This window comes from Manduca sexta, chromosome 5, assembly GCF_014839805.1.
Source record: "Manduca sexta isolate Smith_Timp_Sample1 chromosome 5, JHU_Msex_v1.0, whole genome shotgun sequence".
NCBI lineage: Eukaryota > Metazoa > Arthropoda > Insecta > Lepidoptera > Sphingidae > Manduca > Manduca sexta.
In genome coordinates, this window is record NC_051119.1 from 7,521,424 (window position 1) to 7,543,304 (window position 21,881).

At 35.7% G+C, this 21,881-nt stretch overlaps 1 protein-coding gene across 1 annotated transcript in view; it reads left to right on the forward strand.

Moving 5' to 3' along the window:
• Positions 1-5,665: 5,665 nt before the first annotated feature.
• Positions 5,666-21,881, forward strand: part of LOC115444632 (nose resistant to fluoxetine protein 6) — a 36,277-nt gene continuing 20,061 nt past the window's right edge. The window contains exons 1-2 of the mRNA XM_030170485.2: positions 5,666-5,742; positions 21,643-21,837. Coding sequence (XP_030026345.2) covers positions 5,700-5,742; positions 21,643-21,837 — 238 coding nt within the window. The 5' untranslated portion in view covers positions 5,666-5,699. The remainder of the gene's footprint in view (positions 5,743-21,642; positions 21,838-21,881) is intronic.

Consider the following 21,881-nt stretch of genomic DNA (forward strand, 5'->3'; position numbering starts at 1 on the left):
CATATCGAATAATACAACAAATGCACCAGATTGAGTGAAACGATATATACTCACATACTTTTTATTTACTTCGTATGAATCGTCCGATAAAATGTCGGTTAGGAATTATTTAAAATGCGTCTAAATTAAAAATATGCGATCTTTAATGGCCCTTGTGCGAAATTACAAATAAACAAAATTTAGTTGAATTATTAATGTATCTGACGTAATGGGTAAACCTAAAGATAGGAGTGAGTCATGCAGCCGCGCGAGCTGGCTTGCTGTCTATCTCGGAATAATAAAGGCAACGACCGCCGACAAGGCGTCCGACCACAACCGCAGGCCGCACTGGAGCCTCTAATATGTACCTTATGTTGCTCCCCCAGCAACTTATTTTTTATAGGAGCACCACAAACCCCCTTGCATCTGATGGTAAGTAGAGTGGGGTCCAATAGAATGTCGACTGACGAGAGATGATTACCCTTCAGCAGTCGACATAATTATGCCGGGCTGTTGGAATTGGATATACACAGGCTGATCCCGGAACGCGACACACTGACGTGGGCCACTACCGCGGGTTTTAACACCGTGTGTACGGTGGTCGCTATCCGGGCGGATATAAAATATATCCTACCACCAGCAAAAAAAACGGAGCGCTGAACGTATTTTTAGAAACTGTCCACTCGAAATTAAAAAGATATCGGCGCTTGAAGGGCAATCTAAGTGACAATCAGTAAATTTTTGAGTAGAGTGCATTAAAGTTTTGATTGTAATTTGAAAATTCATAACAATTAAACTTTTTATTTTATATAGATACTAGGCTTTTGCTCACGGCTTTGCCCGCGTGAAGGAGTTTTCCGGGATAAAAGTCCACTGTATGATAAAAGTCTTGCTACATATTTTCCCGGTACTAATAGGTTCAAACGAATTTTATTCCCCATGGGGGTTGAATTTATCAAAATGCTATATAAGCGAACGTCTTCATCATAGTAGCTCCAATCTTTAATTTCAGTTCAATTAGTCGAAAATTTAAGAAGATTTATACAAACTGTCATCCCCTATTTTATCCCCTTAGGGGTGGAACTTATCAAAATCCTTTCTTAGCGGATGCCTACGTCATAACATGTACCTGCATGCCAAATTTCAGCCCGATCCGTCCAGTGGTTTGGGCTGTGCGTTGATATATCACTATGTCAGTCAGTCACCTTTGAGTTATATATATTAAGATAGTCTAATGATATTAAAATTGTCCTAGGCAAAACCTGGATCAAATGATGCAGTAAAATTTGGCGATTCAAAATTTTTATATAATTCATTTTCGGTATATTTGACGCTTAGACATGATCACCTTTCAAGTATTGAGAGATTACGTTTTGTCCCGGTAATGGTATGGAAAATATTTCCATTTTTGTTCAATTATAAGATGACTCTATGGATCGGTACAGTATTTAGCGGGAAAGGCGAATCCGCGAGCAATGCCTAGCATGATAACACATTTTGTTGAAGCCGTAGAAGCCAGTTTTTTATACAACTGCATAAGACATGCGTCATAACGATTGCAGTAAATTATAAATGTCTTGTTTTCTTTTATTTTTTTTTAAATTCCGGCTATGTTTACGATGAAAATAAAACTTGTTTTTGTATTGCGTATGTGCCCGGACTGAATTTTTAGTGAACAATACGTAAAAAGTTAGGAGTATATATTTTTAATGAATACCTTGTTGGTTTAGTAGTGACGCGTTATGTCATGAGTTTGATACCCTATTAATATTGTAAATACGAAAGTTTTTAAATGTTTAGTTTTGTTAATAACAACTCTATAAATGTGTGTACACAGATGGACAATGGTCTATCTGTATATATAACAAAGAGAATTCATTCTGTTCCAGGAAGCATCAAGTTATAACATTTATGAAGTTAATTTTATCCCGAAAATATTCCACTTTTAATAAAAAAAATCCCATACAGAATTGCAAGTTTAACTGAGTGATATAAAAATATTTATTGAAAGAGTTAAAAACCAATGATAAGTGATGAAGTATGCAACAGTCCATGCTCGCGTGCAATTCATATTTTATTGCCATTTTTGCCTTCCTAAGCTAGATATGAAGGGAAAACCAAACTTAGAAGGTCATATTCATGCGCAATGACTGGTAAGATGGAGAAATAAGTAATTAACACACGGGCACCCTCGCGTTGCGAGACTATTACTTTTTTTTTAAGGTTTACACTGGTAAGTATTTATAATTTCACTAGCTTTTGGGTCTTCGCCCGCATTAATGAGGTTTCCGGGATAAAAGTCCCGCTATATATAATCCCGGGATGTATAGCCTATAACCTTCCCAGGGTCTTAAACTATCTCCGTACCAAATTTCATAAAAATCCGTTTAGTAGATTTTGAGAAAATCGATAACATACAGGCAGACAGAAAGGGGACTCTGTTTATAGTATGTATAGATTTCCAACTTACACTTGGCCAGTTATTTGTTCGTCCAAGGGCCTTAGTCTATATGCCACAAATTACTTTAACAGTTCATAATAAACACGTAACGCACCGCGTCGCGTTAGGAGTTGATATTGGCATTAAAAATACCATTCCAAGATAATTTCACGAAGATAACGTAACCACGCCGTGTTACGAGTTGACATTGTAGAGAATAATGCCCTTGGTTTAAATACGTCAACTCTTATGTGACGAATCAGGAAGGTATGTGTATGTGTAGGTAATGCATATCTATAATATTATATACTGGCCTACTGTTGGGCGCGGGCCTCCTCTACTACTGAGACGGATTTGGCCTTAATCCACCACGCAGGCCTAGTGTGGATTGGTGGACTTCACACACCCTCAAAATTCCTATAGAGAATTTCTAAGGTATGCAGGCTTTCTAACGTTTTCCTTTACCGTTAAAGCAAGCGACAATTCACAAAGAATACACACATATCTTTACAAAAGTCAGAGGTGTGTGCCCTTGGGTTTTGAACCTGCGGACATTTGTCTTGGCAATCCGTTCCACGCACAAATAGGCCATCGCCGCTTGTCTATGATTTTGATTACTCGTTGGCAACAAGCGAATAAAAATCATTGTCATCACCTTATTTCAATGTAAATGAGATCAATAAATTAACAACATAATTTAAAACATATTTAATTTAGTTATTACAATCGCCTGTCTACTTTCAACCTGATCCAGGAAATATTGTTAAAAATATCACACAAGTAGCTTTTGCTCGCGGCTTCGCTCGCGTGACTGAGGTTTCCGGAATAAAAGTACCGCTATACATAATATGTAGGCGAATATATAATATGTAGGCTACTGCCTATAACCTTCCCAGGGTCTTAAACTACCTCCATACCAAATTTCACAAAAATCCGTTCAGTAGATTTTGAGATAATCGATAACATATACTTCGACACAGAAAAGGGGACTTTGTTTTATAATATAATTTAAGTGTTGATTATCATGGAATTCGAACCTAGGACCTCAGAGCTTACACGCCGCTACACTAAGGAGGCGAAATACGAACGAACTTACCTATAAAATACAGGTCGATGTAAAAGTATAAATTAAAATAATATAACAGAACGTGTTTTGGTTATTCATTAATCAGAAGACATCGGATTAAATTCACTTTCAAAATGCCAATATTGTCAATGCATGCAAATATCACTAATAGGGGGGATATATGCAAAAAATATGCACGTAAATAGTACTATTACTGTTAGAGTTGTTAATAAAATAAATATTTACTGTCTCGGTGGCATAGTTGTACTGCATGCGCGGTACGGCAGCACTCTGCGGTCCTAGTTTCGTCTCCCGGGCCGGGCAAAGTGATATTTAGGTTTTCTGCGTAGTATCAGCCCGGAGTCTGGAATTTGTGCCCTATAGGCCCCTTATAAAGTAATGGGACGGAACACACTTGGCGAAAAGTGGATGTCCTGGTTGCGCCCCTGCAAACCCCTTCGGGGATTGATGCGTGATGACGTGTGTGTGCGTAAATTAAATTATAATTCATATGACGATAAACTATTAAATGCTTCTCTATAGCAAAATTGTCTGTCAATTAATATAAATTTGTAGAAAATAACGCCTCTACGTTAATTGTCAATTTGCATGTGAAATAATGCCAATGCAAGTCCGATGTCTTGTCATAACGTAAAAGGCGCGTCAAACTACTTGCTTATTATTAAATTTATAGTTTGTAAAAATGAACTTAAAAGGAAAAAAAAAAGTTTTTGCTTAAATACATTTTATTCTCAAAATAATATTTTACCTTATAATAATATCAGCTATCAGCAGCAACGGTGAAGGAAAACATCATGAGGAAATCTGCACAGCTCAGAAGTTCTCTATAGGAATTTCGAAGGTGTGTGAAGTGTACTAGGTCAGCGTGGTGGACTAAAGCCTAATCCCTCTCAGCAGTAGAGGAGGCCCATGCTCAGCAGTGGGCAAGTATATAATACAGGGCTGATATTATTATTATTATTAATATCAGCTCTGTATTATATACTGTCCCGCTGGAGGACACGGGCTTCCTTCACTACTGAGAGGGGTTAGGCTTTAGTCCACCACGCTGGCCTAGTGCGGATTGGCAGACTCATACCCTTAAAAATTCCTATAGAGAACTTCTCAGCTGTGCAGGTTTCCTCACGTTATTTTCCTTCCTTACTTCACCGTTAAAGCAAGCGATAATTCACAAAGAATACACACATAATATTTTAGAAAAGTCAAAGGTGTGTGTGTGCCTTTGGGTTTTGAACCTGCGGACATACGTGTTGACAGTCCGTTCCACACCCAACTAGGCTATAGTCGCTAAATGTTACCTTAATAAAAGTTTTTTTATTTTTTATATTACCCAAAATTTATATTTTATTTATATAATTTTTTTTTTATTCACCTTTATATTTTGTTTGAAACTATAAATTAACTTTAATTATTTTGGGTTTACATAGGGTCTGAGCTTGTCAATTTTGGGCCCAAAATATTTTTCAACCTTATACCTTTAACGTATTTTTGTATTCAAATGATTAGAAATAAAAGTTTAGCACTCTTCAGATATTATTCTTAATATGAATTGTTAAGTCACAAAGTTATCTGGCATTAGCTAGGTGTATACTTAGTCAGTGATAGGATTTCTATATTATTAAGATTAAAAAAACAAAAAACAAATACAAAAAATACTTTATTAATAACATAAAAGTATTAAGATGAGCTTAAAAACGTAACACTGTCCCATCCGGAAAAACCCCAAACATCAACGACATCTCATCTAACAATGCATTCGACGCAGTACAAGTGTGGCTTTTTTATTGCTTTGAATGACGAGCCGAGCTTGCCGTTCGCCTGATTGTAAGCGATACGACCGCCCATATAGAAACACCATCCAACACCTTGAATTTCAAAGTATTGTCCGGTATACCACTGCGCTCGCCATCCTGAGACATGAGATGTTAAGTCTCACTATGTCCAGTTACACTGGCTACAACGTCCTTCAAACCGGAATACAACAGTGACTACACACTGCTGCTTGGCAGAAATAGACATTGCGGTGGTACCTACCCAGGCAGACTCTAGCATATGAGCGACCTACCACCAGTTACTTGTGAAAATAATACCCTCTTCCGCACCACCCTGTATATGCCCGCGTAAACTACTTTCCGCTTCCATAACGTTCATATATGTGTTTGGAACTGGAGAGCTGATCAGAAGTCCGCCGCAATGGCTTCGGGTTGTGTGCGTGTGTGTTTAGCCTTACATATTTGTAAGTTTTTTTTACGTAATGTGCTATTGGTGTTTAAAAAATATATTTCTTAATATGCGGATTTAATTCGATTTACGTGTTAATATTGAAATATATTTTTAATCGTGCTATATTTTTATTATCAATAATATAATTATTATGCTGTGAAGGTATAAGAAGCTGTGTTCTGGTAAACTCCTGTATATGTTTTTTGAAACGACATCTTAGGACTTAAATAAATTTTACTGCATATTACTATGAAAAGAAATAGAATTCGAATTGGGTGTACCCTGTAATGGCTTCGTGTTTTGTTGAATAAAGAAATAAATAAATTAATAATTTTAAAATTAAAATAATAACAATAAGTTCGAAAAAAAAAACATGTTTTGAATGTTAATATGATACGCCCACCCCTAGACATTACAAGTGTGAATTTATATTATACTTCATAAATAACATAAACATTATAAACGTTTAGTAAATGTTTTTAATAAGAATTAAATAATATGTCGAATGTGCCGAGGCGTTCCGGGGCAGGGTAAATACATACAATAAAGCCTGCATATTTTTTGCGACGGTCAAGAGTTCGAATGATTCACGTTTGTCGTAAGCAATATATAAAAAAAAACTTTCCGGAATTAACAGAATATTTGGTTAACATTTTATCTAACGAATTTTGTTTATATGTGTGTGGCGCTGTACCCAGAAAAATTTCGCGCTTACCGTATTTTAGAAGCTGTCTATTTGGAATTTATAATACATTTGGGAAATATAACTAAACAACTCAATTCTACATTATGTTATCTTTACTTCATTCGTTTTTTTTATAATGTTGATATTGTTTTATTAATTTCATAAAGGAAATGCCAGTAAAATTGTTGTATTCCATGCGCATAACTTTAATTTGCATAGATAGACAATGCACAAAGGAATATTTTGATGGTAAAACGTTCAAAAATACCTAAAACCGATCTTTTAAAGAAATAATTCGTAATATTTGCGTATTCATGTCCATAACTCGTAAATGTATGGAATGAATTCTCAAGGCCATTTTTGTTTCTTAGTTCCCGCTATGTAGTACAAAGGACATTCTTATTTCTTTTATTATTTTTATCTTTTTAATGGTTTTTATGTTGTGTGAACTTATCTTACATTATCTTACTTTATTTATTTTATATTACTAACATAGCCTTTCCATTTATTAATGCATCTTAATCTACTTATTATGCATTTTTTTCAAACACTAATGTATTTATATTATAAATGCGAAAGTTTGTGAGGATAGATGTATGTATGTTTGTTCCTCTTTCACGAAAAAACTACTGAATGGATTTGGATGAAACTTTACAGTAATATTGGTTATACATCAGAATAACACATAGGTTACAATTTATAATGTTTTTGTGTAATTTGGTCATAATATAACGATAGAAATCAAGTACGTCGGAAAACATATCGTTATCTTCGCGTACGCTGCCTAAATCGTTGGAGTTAGACAAGGATGATGTACTGTAGGATTTTTTGTCTTAAATAGTTCTAAATAAAAGTCCGCGACAGCATATACCTACCTTTTATGTGGAAGCCACTATGAAAAAATTAGTGAGCCATACATATAATTAAATCGGATAAGTACTTTTTTTTTCAATGCACAAGCGGGACTTTAATCCCAGAAAACTCCTTCACGCGAGCGAAGCCGCGAGCAAAAGCTAGTCTTTTATGAATTACTAAGTATTTGAAGTAATTCTATTAAGTGCTATTTATTTCTATCACTTACTTTTCTAACTATTTCCTTACAATACTTTAAGAAGTTATCTCTCTTAGGCCATTTGTTTGGGGGTAAGCATTAATGGATACATAGCTGCCATCGTCATTGGACATTTCTATTTAAGTGCATTCGGATAAGGGTTAAGATCGTATCGCAAAAATACCACGATTATTTGCTCAGCCCTATATACCGCAGCTGTTGTTAGGATTAAGAAAAGGTGTGCTGTGAGCAGTGGAACAAAAATGTGTATTTGCTCTTTTTAATGCTGATCGGGACTTCTACTTGCGTGGACCTTATCATACTAGCTTTAGAAGCGTTATAAGAACGTAGTCTAAACTTATCCTGCGAAAGTCCGTAATTTTCTAAGGGTTATAAATTTCTACAAAGATATTATGACCTATTTTTAAGCTGACATTGAGAGAATTTAAAGATGATTAAATTATCAGATAAAATAACTTTAATAATAACCAATTTGATGTATAATATACCGGTATCATGAAAATATTTTATGAGAAAAATAAATTGCTAGCCTCCGAATACCTCGCCGAAAAACCGCCCGAACTTAGCTGGATGCAGTTATTATCAAAGTTAAGTTTTGTGCCATATAAACAAATATACATATAAAACCGAGAAACGCGGCTGACATTTACTTCATGATGCTATTTTTCGAAGCATTTAATAATAGGATGTGATTTAAAAACAAGTTTTGTACCAGTTTTTTTTATAAACTAGCTGTGTTTACGTCATCGACCTCGGGGATATCAGTGTGTTACCCACCTGACCCACGAGATTTTGTACAATCACGCGACCTCTTCAATAATCGTTATATTTCAGTTAATTTACATAAAACAGCAATGTACTAATAACCTAAACATTCCTCAATAATTGCAATATCTATGAGTAAAAACCATACAAAAATCCGTTCCGTAGATTATGAGAAAATTGCTCATATACAGACAGATTTTGGAGTATTTGTTTTATAATATTAATAAAGATCGTATCTGCTCTGAGAGCGACCACATGCAAAGTGTAAAAGCCGTCATACTGTCCCACGTAAGTGTCGCGTTCCGGGATCAACCTGAGTATGGATTGCAAACAGGCCGGCATAGTGAGGTTCACCTATGATTTTGGACATTATATGTAAAAAATACTATGGAAAAGAAGGCCATCTGTGAATAGTACATTAAAATTGGTTAAGAAATGATAAATTAATTCATATTCCAAATACTGCAATGCGCAGGAGTGGTTGCATAGTAGGGTTATCGCTTCATCTCTTTCTTTCGAACGCAATGTAATTCCCCATGACGTCATGAGCGCGTATTACTCTTCTTTTCTCGTTAAATAACAACCCTTCTATCGAAATTAAAAGGTTTATAACTTGTTGATTTTTTACTACATTTAAACAGTTTTCGATATTAAAATTTATAAGACGTCAATATTTTAAAAATAAAGAATAAAAATGAGTCAAATATATCAAAAGTCAATATTCTATCTTGACGTCAATTTTATATAAGTGCAGTTTACTGTTTTATTGTAAAAAAAAAATATCAAGAGACGAAGTCCGTTATTTTTAATCAAACCTATTAATAGGCATGTTTTGATATTACCTTCTTTTATTTAAATATGATGTTTGTGCAACAAGGAAACATGTTTTAAGTGATTGTGCATCGGTATTGTAAACCTTGAGAGTTAAATAACATCTTATTTTAGTAAATGAGGCGAGCTAGTTGCTCGTTTTAGGGAAGCTTTCACCGTACCGATTGGAAATAGCAATACTACACATATCTATACTATTATATAAAGCTGAAGAGTTTGTTTGTTTGTTTGTTTGAACGCGCTAATCTCAGGAACTACCAGTCCAAACTGAAAAATTCTTTTTGCGTTAGATAGCCCTTTGTTCATGGAGTGATATAGGCTATATATCATCACGCTATACCCAATAGGAGCGGAGCAGTAATGGCTAATCTCAGGAACTACTGGTCCAAACTGAAAAATTCTTTTTCGTTGGATAGCTCTTTATTCGTGGATTGCTATAGGCTATATATCATCACGCTATACCTAATAGGAGCGGAGCAGTAATGGCTAATCTCTGGAACTACCGGTCCTAAACTGAAAAATTATTTTTGCGTTGGATAGCCCTTTATTCGTGGATTGCTATAGGCTATATATCATCACGCTATACGCAATAGGAGCGGAGCAGTAATGGCTAATCTCTGGAACTACCGATCCAAACTGAAAAATTCTTTTTGCGTTGGATGGCCCTTTGTTCGTGGAGTGCTCTAAGTTATATATCATCACGCTATGACCAATAGGAGCGGAGCAGTAATGGCTAATCTCAGGAACTACCAGTTTGAACTGAAAAATTCATTGTGTTGGATAGCCCTTTGTTCCTGGAGTGCTATAGGTTATATATCGTCACGCTATGACCAATAGGAGCGGAGCAGTAATGAAACATGATGCAAAAACGGGGACAATTTATTAGTTTTGAGAGCTTCTTTTGCGTGCGCTGCGTAAACGGTTAAAGTTATGCAACAATGATGTATGACGGGATTATTCCTCTTAAAAAGTTCTAAAAAAATATATTATAAAACAAAGTCCCCCGCTGCATCCGTCTGCCTGAACGTCTTAAACTCAAAAACTACCCAACGTATTAAGATAAAATTTGGTATGGAGACAGTTTGTAACCCTGGGAAGAACATAGGCTTCCGGGAAACTACTACTTTTATAATGGAAAACTCTAGCCTGAAAAACTTTATAACGCGGGCGGAGCCGCGAGCAAAAGCTAGTCTATTTATAACTAGTTGACCCGACAGACGTTGTCCCGTCTTAACTATGAATATGCAGCGCGCATTCTGTCAATCGATGACAGTTATTTCAAACAATTGACATGTATATAAAATTAATATTTCTATTAAGTTTTCTTAAATTATCTAATATTCCGCGTAATTTTTTGATTTTTTTATTTCATAAGAACCTTTTCCTGACAATAACAAACACAACAAAAAAAATATAGTGAAATCGGTCCAGCCGTTCACGCGTGATGGCGTGACCAAGGGAAATAGGGATTCATTTTTATATGATATATAGATGACTTATGTGCGTCTCGCGGGTTCGTCCGCCTGAATAAACGTTTCCGAGATATATATAGTTTACACTATGAACTTTTCAGAATAAAAGTCTATATTTCATGTTTTTTCAAGCACTCACAGACTAGAATTCCATGACTGTATTCGAGTTTAACGATATTCTATTTAGATTCTTAAATAACATTTCATTATTAAAAGAAAACGGTATAAAATTACATACATATGTCCTTAATTTTTATTACTACACATACTCACCCCTTTTATCTCCAATGGAGTAAGCAGAGGCACAACAATTGCACCCACTTTTTACCGCGCGTATTTCCTGTCAAAAGCGAGCCTAGCGCCTTATCGGGAACAAGTTCCAAACTCCGGGCTGATAATGACCCCAAACCAAAGATCTCTATCATATTATATTTTCTATGTACTAATTCAGGCCCGAGTTTATCTTTGCGCCAATTACATCTAAATTCATTCAGCAGTAATGTATACAAACTTTTGCATTTATAGTTTTAGTAAAATAAACTTCCATCCCATTATTGTCAACTGATATGCGCCTACCTACACTTCTATGAGAGCTATTTTAATAAGCATGATATAAAGTATTTTTTTGTTTATAAATTTTTTGACAGCCCCCCAATACAGAGATTAAACATTGCCCTGTGCAGGTTAGACCTGAAATATAATAATGGTGGTTATATTTGTAAAGTCATTTACTAGGCTACGTGGTAGATCTAGACAGCTAATAAATAGGTCCCTAGTATTGTCTATATTAGATGAAGAGCACTTACGTAATAACAACTGCATGGAATTGAATGCAGTTTTTACCGATGTTTTGCTAGAGGTCTGACTTGAGATATAGGCTCCATTTTATCTCGGAAACAATTTCACAAAAGCTAGTGGGGTATCGAAATGTTTGTTTTTGGATTTTATAGCGTTTTTATAGTATAAATTTTTCCCCACGTTTCGAAGACTGCAGCCTTCATGGTCACGACGTGAATTTTGGCAGATTTAAAGACATTGTAAACTCAGTCTGCGTAGATCGGAACGTCACCAACAATTTTTTTTGTTTGTATACTTATACAATTATTTCTTCCTGATCGTATTCTTCATTACTGAAGATCGTGTCCGTCTTGAAACCTTTTGACAGTGTCGTTGACAAACTGTTTCCAAGCCTTCCTTTTATCGGGTTTCTTCAAGGCAATGGTAATAGAAAGTCCTGTTATACTTTTTATTTGATCAGACCAACGCGTAGGTGCTCGCCCACGTGGTTGTTTACCGTCTACTTTCCCTATAACCAGCAGCTTAAATACAATTATTATACACTTATAAATGTAGGTAGATTTGTCACGTTGACTTTTCGGACGACCTATACCTCACTGCCCCGTGACCATGAAGGCTGCAGTCTTCGAAACCTCGGGAAATGATAACATAAAAAATCGCATAAAATCCGAAACTAGTTTTCTTTCGATTGTCATCAATTGAAATCATTACTTACTGAGGTAATAAAATTGTCTATGTATGCGGCAGTTCGCTACATTTCTTTTGCTGTTTTTTTTTTATTTTTTTTTCTTTTACGTATTGTTTTGAGCGCACAATGGCGTAGTTAGGAAACCGATTGTCAAGACGAAGGTTCGCTGGTTCAAAACTCAAGACGCACCTCTAACTTTTCTAAAGTTATGTGCGTATTCTTTTTGAATTATCGCTTGCTTTAACGGTGACGGAAGCTTCTTAAGGAAACTTGCATACCTGAGAAGTTTTTTTTATAAGAATCTTGTGGGTATGCGAAGTCTGATTGCAATTAACTAATTTTTAATTTACTTGTGTAATAATTATCGTTCGCGTTATAGGTGTATCGAAGCATCGTTAAACGAACTTGACAGTTTATTTCTCACAAGAATTTTGATGGTACGTGAAGTCCGGCAGCACTAGCCCAGCGTCACTAAGGCCTCATTTTCTCAATAGTACAGGAGGCCCGTGCAAAGCTGTTCTGAAAGAAGAACTGCAAGGGGCGAGATACTTTTGTATGTACTTGTGTTAGATTATTAGGAGCTACATGAAATTTCCTCTTTGCCCCCTGGAGCGTATGTAAGTGGGGGGGGGGGGGGGGGCTCTGGAGCAAAATTAGTTCCCCCCTAAATTGAAAGCTGGCTATACAGCTAATATGCCCTTGGAGGTCTAGTATTGTTATTTAGTTGTTTACCTTCATGCGAGTGACTGTACCTTCATACGATTTAAATCCCTTTTAGTTAATAATTTGACCTTTAATGATTCACGAAGCCCAGCGTTTATCGAACAATTGTAGTTCAGGGTCTTTGACCATGCGTCAATCATTAAAATTATGTTTAATATTCTAAAAAAAGGCTGGAACGCGTTAATAAACCTCATTATATATGCATCTGTGAATAATAACCCATAACGTGTGTAACGCGTGGCACGGAAAAATAACCTTATTATATAACTAGCTTCCGCCCGCAGCTTCGCCCGCGTGGATTTCGGTCTTAAAAAATGGAGGAGGTGCTCAATTTGTCGGAATGTTTTTTTAATGTATGGTGGTATGCAGGTGGTCCGATTGTCCAGTCAGGGTCTGATGATGGGATCCTAGTGAAATCGAAGGAACTTTTAACCATTAAGGTTGCACACGCGACGGAAGCTTAAAAAATGGAGTAACTTCTCCCGTTTTCCCAACATTTCCCTTCACTGCTCTGCTCCTATTAATTGTAGCTTGATGAAAAGTATACTATAACCAGCTCATGAGTATGAAAAATAATTGTACCAAGTTTCGTTAAAATCCGTCGAGTAGTTTTTGTTTCTATAACGGTTATACAGACAGACAGACAGACAAAAATTTTACTAATTGCATTTTTGGCATCAGTATCGATCCCTAATCACCCCCTGTTAGTTATTTTGGAAATATATTTCATGTACAGAATTGACCTCTCTACAGATTTAATATAAGTATAGAAGATAAATAATATGATTATATTCCCGTGACACGCGTAATGTCATGTAACTGACATGTAGCTGTCATGTTTGCCGGCAAACATTCCGATGGTAAATGGGATAATCGATTTTAATCATTGAAGTATATTCCATAGACACGAACGTCACCACCATAATATCGGCGGTTGTAAGGCTAATTGACATAAGCGAATTTTTTTTCGAAAAAAAATTATCTAGGTTAAAAGAAACATAAAAAAGTGCTGATTTTAAATATGTATGAAACTTATTTTCCCAAAAAATGTCGCATAAGTCAAATAGCTTTTCAACCGTCGATATAAACTATTTGTTCAAAATCTGAACTGAAATGGTCACCAAACATATTTAATCACTTGAACAATACTTATTTGACTAATATATTTTATTGATATCCTGGTTTACATAGACTCGAGTTATTATATTTTGAGCGTCACTCCGTACATAACCACATGCTGTAAATGTTGAAATTATACTAAAGTCAGGTGTACGGATTGCAGTACAGTTGTAGTTGTAGTTGCAGTATGTAGTACATATATATTTATCGATGGTTTTAATGCAACGCATGTGTGTCACAATTTTCCCCATGTAAATTCCGATCCACGAGATTTTTTAAAACCAGGCGACCTCTTCAACTGTAATCGTTATATTTTAGTCGATTTAGATAAAACCGTAATGTACTATTAACCTAAACTTTCCTTAAGAATTGCACTATCTTTTAGTAAAAAAAGTACGAAAATCCGTCCAGGAGATTTTGAGAAAATCGATCACATACAGACAGACAGCGTTTGGGACTTCGTTTTATATGTATAGATGATATCGATGGTTGAAAGATTATTTGACTAAAGCGACATTTTTCTTCGAAAAATTTTAACTTGATAAAAAAAAAACTTAGAAAAAGTGATGATTTTAAATATGTATGAAACTTAGTGTCGCAAAACAATGTCGTTTAAGACAATTAGCCTTTCACCCATCTATAATATGTGGTGCTGTTGGTTTACCTTATCTTCTTCTATACTCTATACCTATAATAAATCTGTACAGAGGTCAATTCTGTACATGAAATATATTTCCAAAATAACTATCAGGGGGTGATTAGGGATCGATACTGATGACAAAAATGCAATTAGTAAAATTTTTGTCTGTCTGTCTGTGTATATAACCGTTATAGAAACAAAAACTACTCAACGGATTTTAACGAAACTTGGTACAATTATTTTTCATACTCCTGAACTGGTTATAGTATACTTTTCATCACGCTATAATTAATAGGAGCAGAGCAGTGAAGGGAAATGTTGGGAAAACGGGAGAAGTTACTCCATTTTTTATGCTTCCGTCGCGTGTGCAACCTTAATGGTTAAACGTTCCTTCGATTTCACCAGGATCCCATCATCAGACCCTGACCGGACAATTGGACCACCTACATACCACCATACATTAAAAAAACATCCCGACAAATTGAGCACCTCCTTCATTTTTGAAGTCCGAAATCCACGCGGGCGAAGCTGCGGGCGGAAGCTAGTTAAAAATAAACAAATAAATACATAAATAGAATGCTACGCATTTTAAATGTCAATTCGATTTCAATATTCAGATACCGGTTTTTCGTGTTTTTAATTAATTGATCGTATGTCAACGGTTCCTAAGTAAAAATTGACTTAAAAAATATCGATTTACGCTATTTTAGCGCTTAAAGGCCCATTAAAAAAAGAAATTACCTTCTTTAATGGCCTTGGTAGGAAACAATACCTAAATAACGAAAAGTAAAAATGTGTTTAAAAATTCTGAAATCTAAATTAAACTATTTTACGGATTTTATCGCGGTTTTAATATTTTACTTTTCTCCCGACGTTTCGAAGACTGCAGTCTTCATGGTCACGGGGGGACTGAGGTGTTGGTCATCCGCAAAGTCACAGTTACAATATCTACCTACATTTTACAAATATACAACTTTTTTACATTTTTAGATGTTGGTGGTCTGATCTACGCAGAATGAGTTCACAGTGTCTTGAAGTCTGGTAGCCGGTCTTTTGGGTTCCGATTTAATTGAATGGAGAACTGGATGCCAGGCTTGTGCAAGCTTCCAACCATCTTCCATATTCAAATTACAATGTTTTTTAATTTCAATAGCCTCGCGGATCATCCTAGGCAGGAACAAAGAAAACCGATTCCTGTCCAGTACTACATTTAATTAAATCGGAACCCAAAAGAACGGCTGCCAGACTTTAAGACACTGTGAGCTCATTCTGCGTAGATCGGACCACCAACAGCAAAAAAATTTAAGGCTTCGAAACGTCGGGAGAAAAGTAAAATATTAAAACTGCTATAAAATCGGTAAAATAGTTTTATTTAAATGTGTAACATTCGCTTAAACTTAAGAAATCTATTGATTTCTGAAAAATGTGAAATCTCCGGGGAAAAAAAATCTCCATACCAAATTTTTATTGAAATGCATTCGGTATTTTTTTGTTTATCGCATTCAGACAGACGCGGCTGGGGACTTGGTTTTATAATATGCAAGGAAGTTCTGATTGTGGTATTTTTTATAGTCCGTAGATGCAGTATTTTTTATGATAGTGCCTAAATCGTGTTGGCCTAGAAATGACTTAGAATTCCAAAGTACGTAACAAATTATTTGTCTATTCGAAATTCAAAAATATTCATCGATGCCACAATAATATCGAAGTAGTACATGTCTGGCTGTTCGTTAAGTCTCGTCTATATTTTCCAAATTCAAATTTCGAAAACAAAATGACGTTAACTTCGTTCTTTATTCTACATACAAGTTTATTTGTAGATTCCATTGATTCGAATTTTAAAATGTCGAAAACAAAAGAATAGCGTTTGCTCTTCAAATCCTCATTCAAATCGCTTTAAAGGTAACATGGCGATAGTCGTTTTGACGTTTCACGGCCGCCGGGGAAATGGCGCGCGTATTCTGGATTGAAATGACGTACGTTGTGTAGTTGTTTTTACTGTCAACGTGAGAATCGAACCTAAGACTTTACCACGACAGTACTCGCTCATTTTATATTTAAATATATGCATTACTCATGCTATAATTATGGTAAAGCTATTAAATTTATTAAGTACCATTTCCTTTTCCAGGGAAAGGACAATTTAAATTTCATTATAATCGACATACTTGATTGATGACATTGGCATACATATTTATTCATAACAATCTTTAGTGAAGGTCAAAATTTTACAGTGAGTATGGATGATATTGATATAAGCAGCACGTAGTATACAATTGTGCGATTAATTAGTTGTTAAGAAATTCCATTACGTTATGAGTTGTCTAAGTCCAATTTATCGCATCCTTACAATATGCTACCAGCCTTATATTATCCCACTGGTGGGCATTGGGCATCTTGATGTGTCTGCGATATTTGCTATAAAGAAAGAATAATGGATCTGCTGGCCTTTAATATTAAGGAAGGGATGTCGGGCCTCCGAGAATATTACTACACAAAAACATCATCACGCATTTATCCCTGAAGGCGTATGCAGAGGCGTAACCAGGGTACCCACTTTTCGCCAAGTGTGTTTCATTCCATTATTATTTATATTAAGTAAATATATTATTATTAAACCGCCTTCAATAAACACAAAAAAACAAAAACTAATTTAATATTACTCACGTACTGGTTACCAATTCAAAGTCGGTGTCTAATTGAAATTAAATATTGTTTTCGTATGTTTGTTCATATTGTATTTATCCATTTTGTTGGAACGCGCTAATCTCAGCATTAATTATAATTAGTAAACCGTTTTTGATTATAACTTTTCACTAAAAGCTACATTACCTTTGAGTGCCATAGGATATTGTACATGACGGAAAAACTTTCGAAAAATAAATAAAAAGTACCACGAATTGAAATGACAAGCAAGGGATGCCGTGGCGGAGTTATCTGATTCCCCCGAGCCACAAGGCACAAAGAAGACATCTTCAAAATCATATTACACAAGAGCATTTAGTCAAAAATAGTAGGAATTTTGAGTTATGTACCGATAAAAATGGATTTTTGTAAAATACAATTAAATAACCTGTTGTTTTGATTCTATAACAGGTTTATTATAAAATTGAAATTTAAATACCTCTGCCTCGATGGCGTAGTTGTATTGCATGTCCGGTACAATAGCGCTCTGAGGTCCTGGATTCGAATCCCGGGTCGGGCAAAATGATATTTGGGTTTTTTCTGCTCAGTATCAGCCCGGAGTCTGGAATTTGTGCCCGATATGGCGATAGGCTCGCCCCCTATCACATCATGGGACGGAACATACTTGGCGAAAAGTGGGTGCCCTAGTTGCGCCTCTGCATACCCTTTCGGGGATAAATGCGTGATGTTATGTATGTATGAAATTTAAATAATTTGGATGGATTTTTTACTCTGAAATTTCGACGTAGAACACGTCATATTCATGTATATAGGTACCTGGAAGTCCATTTGACTATAGGATCACATTTCGATTATCTATAACGATTTAATAAAGGTTTTTCCTTATTGCACGCGTAAATTAATAATTATGCGTGACAAAATTATTTTGCGGTTACAAACACGTGTTGGAGTTTTCCATAATCATAATGGAAATAAACCATGTATAAAATAACCTGTAGACGGAAGCTTTAAAGAAACCTTACTAATTATTCTTTGAAGAATACTAGTCGTTGCACACAATGCGTGAAAGATTTAAAGGATGTTTGTGAATATTGGCGGTGATAGCCTAGTTGGGAATGGAATTTTCTGCCGAGCCGAAAGCCGCAGGTTCAAAGTCGAAGACAGACACCCCTGACTTGTCTAAGTTACGTGTGTATTAATTATCAATTATCGCTCGCTTTAGTGGCGAAATAAAACATCGTGAGGAAACCTACATATCTGAGAATATGCCTTAAGAATTTCGAAGGTCAACTCGCACTAGGCTAGCCTTCCCACAGGCCCAGACCCTCTCAGAACAGGAGGCTCGTGCTTAGCAGTGGGACAGTATATAATCCAGAGCTGATATTATTTTTATTAGTCGCTTTTTCTAGATATGTTAAAGAACATTTAAAATCATTTATATGTTCTAGCTTTTGCTCACGACTTCGCCACGACTTCATATTTCCAGGATAAAAATGAAATATTATTGCGATCAGACTATGAGGGACTTTGTTTTTATATTCCGTAAGACTAGATGGTATATAATTTGAACTATTTTTATAGCAGAGAAGTGCGTAGTTGAATTTTTCTGGGGGGAAACTCGATCTTGCGCCCAGACGCATACTGTCATACAAAATGCAACAGCAAGTTGACATTTTACTTTAGTTTTCTTTGAGACAGTTACTATCGTCCAACAACTAAGATGCCTATATATGAAACAAAATTATGAAAGCAAAAAACTGCGTTGAAATGTAAAAATAATGCTCCTTGGTATATATCCGAAATATCACATACACAAATCATTACGCATTTATCCTAATCGCCAAGGGTGTTCCGTCCCATGATGTGATAGGGCGAGCCTATCGCCATATCCCAGACTCCGGGCTGATACTGAGCAGAAAACCCAAATATCACTTTGCCCGACTTGGGTTTCGAACCCAAGACCTAAGAGCTGTACTGTACCGCGCATGCATTACGACTACGCCACTGAGGCAGTCTGAAATATGTCATATTTAAAATCTAAAAGTCTAGCATATCGTTGATAGCTATCAAGGTATATTATTTTTAAACTAGCTTTTTATCGCAGCTTCACCCGCGTGACGGTGTGTTCCGGGATAAAAGTCCCGCTTTATATTTTCTCGGGGTTGAAACTAGCGTAACCTACCCAGCATCTTAAATTATCTCCATGCCAAATTTCATACAAATCCGTTCCGAAGATTTTGAGAAAATCGATCACATACAGGTAGACAGAAAAGGGGATTTTGTTTTATAATATAAGTATGTATAGACTTTGACCCTTTTTTAACCGTATCCTAAAATTTGATTTCTGTAAAAGGCATTTTAGTTAGCGGACGGCAGAACAGGGATCGTCCCCGGATACTTTGCTTCAATAGTTAACGCTAAAGATATGGAGGAGAATTAAAAAAAAAAAACAATAATGCCAGGAATAAAATACTTATACAAAAAAAAAAAAACAACATTCTGTATCATTATACAATACCACAATGTCGCTAATAGGGATCTAATTCTGAGAAAAAATGACATGCGGCAAATTAAAGGAAAGAGCTCTTTATCTTCGATTTTTTAATATATCTTAGCAAAAATGCGGCCATAGCGTAGGTGGGAGTGGAACGGACTGCCGAGACGAATGTCCGCAGGTTCAAAACCCAAGGGCACGCACCTCTGACTTTTGTGAAGTTATGTGTGTATTCTTTGTGAATTATCGCTTGCTTTAACGGTGAAGGAAAACATCGTGAGAAAACCTAAGAAGAAGTTCGCTATAGGGATTTCGAGGGTGTGTGAAGTCTACCAACCCGCATTAGGCCAGCGTGGTGGACTGAGGCCTAAAGCCTCCTAAAAGAGGACGCCCGTGTCCAAAAGTAGGACTGTACATAATACAGGTCTGATGTTATTATTATTTTATATTATAACATCTCAAATGATATCTTAAGTCGAGCATATGACGGATTTTGACAGCTGTGTTTTGTTTATTTAAACACCACCGACTCAGCTGACAATAGGTGCTTAAGTGACAGCTCAAGTATTGTTTAAAATAGCTCAATACCTTAAATGTCTTTTTAAGATCCTACTCAAAGCTGAGATCAGTTCATTAATATCGCTCTTACAAATTAATCTCAATTAACAGCCACATAAGGCGGCCTTAAACAGCTGTCAAACTTTAAGCAGGGTTTGTGAATACCTAAGCAGAATCAATAAGCAGACCTTAACACTTCGTCGCCTTAAATTTAAGGTTAGGAAATAAGTGACGTTTCAGTATACCAATTTCAAAGATAACGAATGCTTAAATCCGTGAGGCCATTTTAAATATTTAAGCAGCGTTTGAGTATTCGGGCATTAGACTAATAGCTGTACAAGCATAAAAAACACTTGCAATCACGTTGATAAAAATAAATATATCTTATTGAATTATATTTGCACTAATAAAAAAAAACAATGAATTAGTGTTTGTTTAAGTAACTGATGACCATGTCTCACAATTAAAACTTATAAAATAAATAATATACGTTATAAATTAGAAACAAATTACATTATATTTATCAAAACGTTCCAAGATTTTATAGACAGGATATTGGATATTTTGTCATAAAAAAAGTTGAGTTCATGCGATGGTTCATCATCATCTCAGCCACAGGAAATCCACTGCTGAACATAGGCCCCCCCCAAGGATCTCCACGTCGACCTGTTGGAAGCGGCCTGCATCCACCTTGTAGGCGGGCGTCCGACATTTCTCTTGCCTGTACGTGCGATGGTTACTCTATCGTAAAATAGCAAAACTATGTAAAATACTTCATATTTTTTCCATATCGTGATTTGCAAGTTTTTTAATGCGTATGTTAGAATATTTTCTGGAAATTTTTATTTTTATAGCCACTATGACATCTTGTCACACGGACTCTTCAAATAAGTCAGCGACTTTTCGAGAACATATTTGGTCCTAATGTCCTATCTATAACCAACTACTGTTAAATGTCTTTGTATTTTATACACATAAGATGGTTGGTATGTTGACATATTTTAACAAGTTTAACCGTTGTAAATTATAACTTTCCATATGTATTATAATTATCTTTCATTATAACAGAACTGTGCTTTTTACGGTGTGCTTCGTAATTTAATTAGACTATAGGTTTATATTTTTTCTGGATATGCATAGCATTTAAGGTAAAACTACATTAACTCAGCGTACACTGGCGGAACGGCATGAAATGCTTGGGCTTTGTAAGTGCACACCGATGATAAATACTCAATGGTATATAGCTATGCCGAAGCATCCCATGTATCGAAGCTTTTTTATAGTCATAATTTTTATTTAATCCATCATTGAACTGTTTACAGAAGCGGCTGCAGACAGCTCTTTGAGGGCGATTTTCAATTTAAACTATAACGTCAAATAGGTCATATTGTTTGTCTCTTGAATTCTTTGCCTTTGTTTCAGTTCTGTCAATCGTGACGGCAAGTTATGCAGGCCACCGCATATTAAACAATGGATTAAATAGAAGAAATGCAGAAATTGACTCGCTAATACAAGACTTGCAGCAGGAAAAATGGGAACAAGAGGACGTTCCCTGTGTCCAAGCAGTAAAAGATATGCTTTATGGAGTCAAAAATTCAACATTATGGGCAACCTGGAGTAAGTATTCTAGTAGTATAGTATAGTAAAAGCATAGTGTTATG